The sequence below is a fragment of the Medicago truncatula genome, chromosome 8 (genome assembly GCF_003473485.1).
Source record: "Medicago truncatula cultivar Jemalong A17 chromosome 8, MtrunA17r5.0-ANR, whole genome shotgun sequence".
NCBI lineage: Eukaryota > Viridiplantae > Streptophyta > Magnoliopsida > Fabales > Fabaceae > Medicago > Medicago truncatula.
Window position 1 is genome coordinate 15,688,951 of NC_053049.1, and position 4,634 is coordinate 15,693,584.

The 4,634-nt window shown below is 33.5% G+C and overlaps 1 protein-coding gene across 1 annotated transcript; it reads right to left on the bottom strand.

Moving 5' to 3' along the window:
* Window positions 1–1,971: 1,971 nt before the first annotated feature.
* LOC11424049 (receptor-like protein EIX2) lies at window positions 1,972–4,209 on the bottom strand. Its single transcript, XM_003627941.2, has one exon. The coding sequence runs from the start codon at window positions 4,207–4,209 to the stop codon at window positions 1,972–1,974; it is 2,238 nt and encodes a 745-aa protein (XP_003627989.2).
* Window positions 4,210–4,634: the final 425 nt, after the last annotated feature.

Here is a 4,634-nt window from a genome sequence, read left to right on the forward strand (position 1 = left end):
ATAGTGTCCCCTAAAAGGGACGATTGAGGAACCCAAAGACGCTTTCCCATCTGAAACAACTTTATCAGCACTACGCCTTGTCCCAAGACTTGTGCTTGGGGGCTATGAACCATCATAATATTCCTAGGAGCCTAAGGGACCTTCAAAAAGGCCTCTAGACCTCACCAAAGGACTATGTATCCTCCAAAAAGACCTTAAAAGTATCAAGGCGTGTCCTCATCAGGACACCGCCTCTGATCACTTCTAGAAGCTATAGAACGCACTTGAAGTACAAAATTACCCCCGTTACTTATCGCCTAAGTAACCCGCAAAATAAAGCCCATAGAAACCCTAATATTCTTTACTCGTACTTTTTGCAAGTACAACATGTATCAATATTGTGTCGGACACATACACATGTCAAACATCGACAAAGCTTTGATTTGTGACACCGATAATAATATGAAAAAGAAAATTAATTATCTAAACAAATAACATGTGTCAGAATTATATTATGTTAAACATAGACACATGTCAATTAGTAACACACCTTTGTCAAATATTCTCTCCGTTCCTTTTTAAGTGTCTCTTTTGGAGAATTTTTTTTGTTTCAATTTATCTATCACATTCAAAGTTCAATGCAGCATGAAAGTTACCCTTAGTTATTTATTGTAGAAAGAGAAATATATAAAATGAGATATTGAATGACTAAGACTATTATAATAAAAATATAAATTATTGTATAAAAAGTAGCAACATTTATTGATGATCTTGGTTTATGCAATATGTCAAAAAATAACAATTAAAAAGGAACAAGGTAGTAACTAACATAGCAAGAAGATAATTTCAAAAGTGTGTAACGAAATAGAAAATCGAGGGAAAGGTACTAGCATGCGAGGATCGCAGAAGAGGTTATGGATGGGTTTTCTTTCACGGTTGTATTCACCAGCATTCACCTTCGTAACTACACAAATTTCTTTCCTTTCTGTTTTGGATAGAATGCAATATTTTATGCACTTTCTGCGATGGTGGAAGTAATGATTCAAACATGTTTTTTGTAAAAAAAACAATAAAACTCTTCTTTAGGGCGTGTGAATAATGAAATTCAATACCAAATTTGTTAAACTTTATTCATTTATTTATTTATCTGACTTACCGTTAAAACTTTACTGGAAAACATGCCCGAATCGCTTAGGTATTACTCGTCGTATAGTCCAATATACTTGTTTTTATTTTATGGAAGTCCTGTACTTTGTTTTATTTTACAAATTCACACAAAGCTTTTTTTTTTTAAGGAAAAAAACATAAAATGCTCTTATATTGAGAGTTGAATTCAAAACCTCCCATTTATTAAACAAGTGCTCTAACCAACTGAACTACCAGAGCCTCGTTTTTCACACAAATCTTAATTTACATCGAATGTTGTAAACAATCAAAAGACAACTAGCATTTATTAAACACTAGAGTTTATTAAAAGACAACAATAAAAAGGAAAAAAACTAGAGTTTATTAAACACCACAATTGAAATATACTCCAAAGTACAAAGCGAGTCCATTAGAGTTGCAAAGAACACAAGTCCATGACATGATGTTTATCTGCAAAATAAATCAATAAAGATATCTCATATGAGTTACAAAGTTATATTCACTAAATACTATCGATTAAGAACTTGAGAAATTATTATGTAAAAAATCATATTCACCAAAAATTTTACTTAATTATCATCGTGTGTTGGGAGAAAAAGAAATGGTGAGAAAAAAAATACAATATGAAAGTTGCAATAATTTTTCCTTTTACGACTACTTAAACATGTATAATTAATTGCTTTTAAGGTAAAGTAGCTCGCAAAATAGTTTTCTAACATTTTTATTGTTCTTATTGTGTATTTCAAAGAGGGGAACATGCTATGTTGATAAATAAACTAAAACACGTCAAAGTTAATAAACTTCTATTGCTTACCACATTGAAGATTTCAAGTGACAAAGTGTACTTCAAGTCCATCTTGACATAAACCAGTCTTTCACATCATAAAGAAAATTGAAGTAAGCATGCCTCCATGTCCTCTTAAATAAAAGGGTACCAAAAACTATCCAGAAGCCTGTTGTAAATCCAACTCCCATGCCCATATAGAAACATTCCATTAGCTCAGATCCTTCCTCTTCTTTTGCCATAACATTTGTGTCCTCACCAGGGGCTTCATTCTTTTTGCATTTCTCAATGAGTGGAGTTCCACAAAGTTCAGGATTGCCCATATAACTAAGTGGTGTAAAGCTTTGGAGTTGGGTTCCTAATGGGATTTGACCCTTCAAATTGTTGAACGAGAGGTTTAATACCTCAAGAAAAGTTATAGCAGACATGGTTTGAGGAATTTCTCCTGAAAGTGTGTTGTTTGACAAATCAAGGGACTCTAATTGTTTCATGTTGCCAATTTCTTTTGGTATGGTTCCCATTAATTGATTTTGTGACAAGTTTAAGGATTTCAATGCAGTGAGTCTAAATACTTCTATAGGTATTCTACCTGACAATTGGTTGTTAGAAAGGTCAACGACATGCATATACTTGTCATAGGTTAAGTCGTTTCCTTTTGCTAGCAATGAGAGGGAGATTACAAATATGATACCGATATCATGATCCACAATATGAAGTACTCCTTGATCTTGTGAAACATTTTTGAAAATCATGGAGGTGATACTTGGTAGACAGCGAGGTATTGTTCCTGTTAATCTATTATATGAGAGATCCAAAAGAAATAGAGAGGATAGTTGGCATATTTGTAAAGGAATATCACCACTAAATTCATTTACTCTCAATTGAAGAACTTTCATATCCTTTCCAATCCAATTTGGTATATTTCCTGAAAGTTTGTTGTTCCTAAAATTAACAATCATGAGTTTTTGACAATTTTTCAACGACACTGGTATCTCCCCATGCAACTTAGTGTTATAAATATGCAACGACATAAGGTTGGATAAGGAACCCATTGAGTGCGGAATCATGCCTGTTAGATTATTTCTTCCTAAACTAATATGAATAAGAGATTTCCAGTTTCCCCAACATTCAGTGAGTCCTCCAGATAAATGATTGTCAATGACGGACAAGTACTTCAAATTACTTTTCTCTTTAATATTATGACATAAGAGATGAGAAAGGGACCCAGACATATTGTTACCATTTATATTAAAAATACTCACATTTGTAGTTAATCGAGGAAGGCTACCACTCAAACCATTATGGACTAACCATACAAAATCAGAGTTCAACAACACATTTGACATGGAGTTGTTGAATAAATAGAGAAATGAGAAATTAAATACAAAACTCCAAAACATTTTCGGAGATGTATTTCTAAACGAGGAGGAGGTGATATTTAGAGAAGTGAGACTTGTTTGTGTATAAAACCATGGAACAAGTTTAAGATTTGCATACTGTAAATCAAGATTTTGAAGTTTAAAAGGAGGAATCCAATGGGGATCAAAATCAAAGATAAAGGATGGTGAACCAAGCGACAACCATTGTAAATTTGGGAGCTTGGCAAAATTTTTATGAGACAGAACTCCAGATAGAGAATTTTCATAAACACCCAACTTCTCCAAATTTGTTAGGTTCCCCAAACTTTCCGGAAGGCTTCCATTCAAGTGATTTGTTGAAACATCAAGGTATACTAAGGATGACAGATTCCCCAAAGTAATGGGAATATAACTGGTAAATGAATTAGAAGAGAGATCAAGCTCTTCTAGACCTCCAAGTTGGCCAAACCAATCAGGAATTGTTCCACTCAGCTTGTTGTCTTCCAAATTCAACACATCTAATTTTCTAAGATTCATTAAAGTTTTTGGTATTTGGCCATGGAAACTATTTCCCCCAAGATTTAAATAAGAAAGACCACTTAGATTGAACAACCATATAGGCAATTCATAAAATAAATCATTTTCAGAAAGATCAAGATATTCAAGTGAAGTGAAATTGGCATATGGAAGAGACATACTCACACTTTCAAGTGAGCAACTACTCAAATATAACTCGGAAAGTGAAGGAAACATATTCAATAGCTGAAGCCAATGCGTTTCCTTGTGGAGATTAACGGAATTCAGGTTGAGAAATTGTAAGGATGATGAGAGACGAAGAAGCCATCTCAAATCATTAATCACAAGATTCTCATTTTGAGACAAGTCAAGATGAAAAACATTGGAAAAGTTTCCACTCCCATAAGAAGTGTTAACTGATGACATGGTTTGACAATCCAACGACAATTGTATAGTGTTGAAGTCATTGTTGCTCAAATCCAAGTAGTTCAAAAATTCAAGCTCGAATATAGAAAGATGAAATTTACCTGCCAGACAATGTGTTTTGTTCTTTTTGTTTTCAGTAATGATTTCATCATCAGTAAAACAAGGGAGGCTGATATTTGTGACTCTGCCATTGATATTACAATGAACTCCTCTCCATTCGCAACAATCTTTTTTGTTGGACCATGTTGACAACATGCCTAATGAATCAGTGAGTCCATGTTTAAAACTGAGGAGTATTTGTTTGTCTTTTATGTTGCAAGAAGCATTTGTCTGACATATTATTATATTTAATATGATTAAAACTGAAAATAATAGAGAGAGGGGTGCATTTTGGGAGGAGAAAGATCTCACCATGTTATGAGTAG

Bases quoted from the DNA above. Each gene is read 5' to 3' on its own strand.
- LOC11424049 (XM_003627941.2), bottom strand. From the start codon at position 4,209: ATGTCATCAGTTAACACTTCTTATGGGAGTGGAAACTTTTCCAATGTT.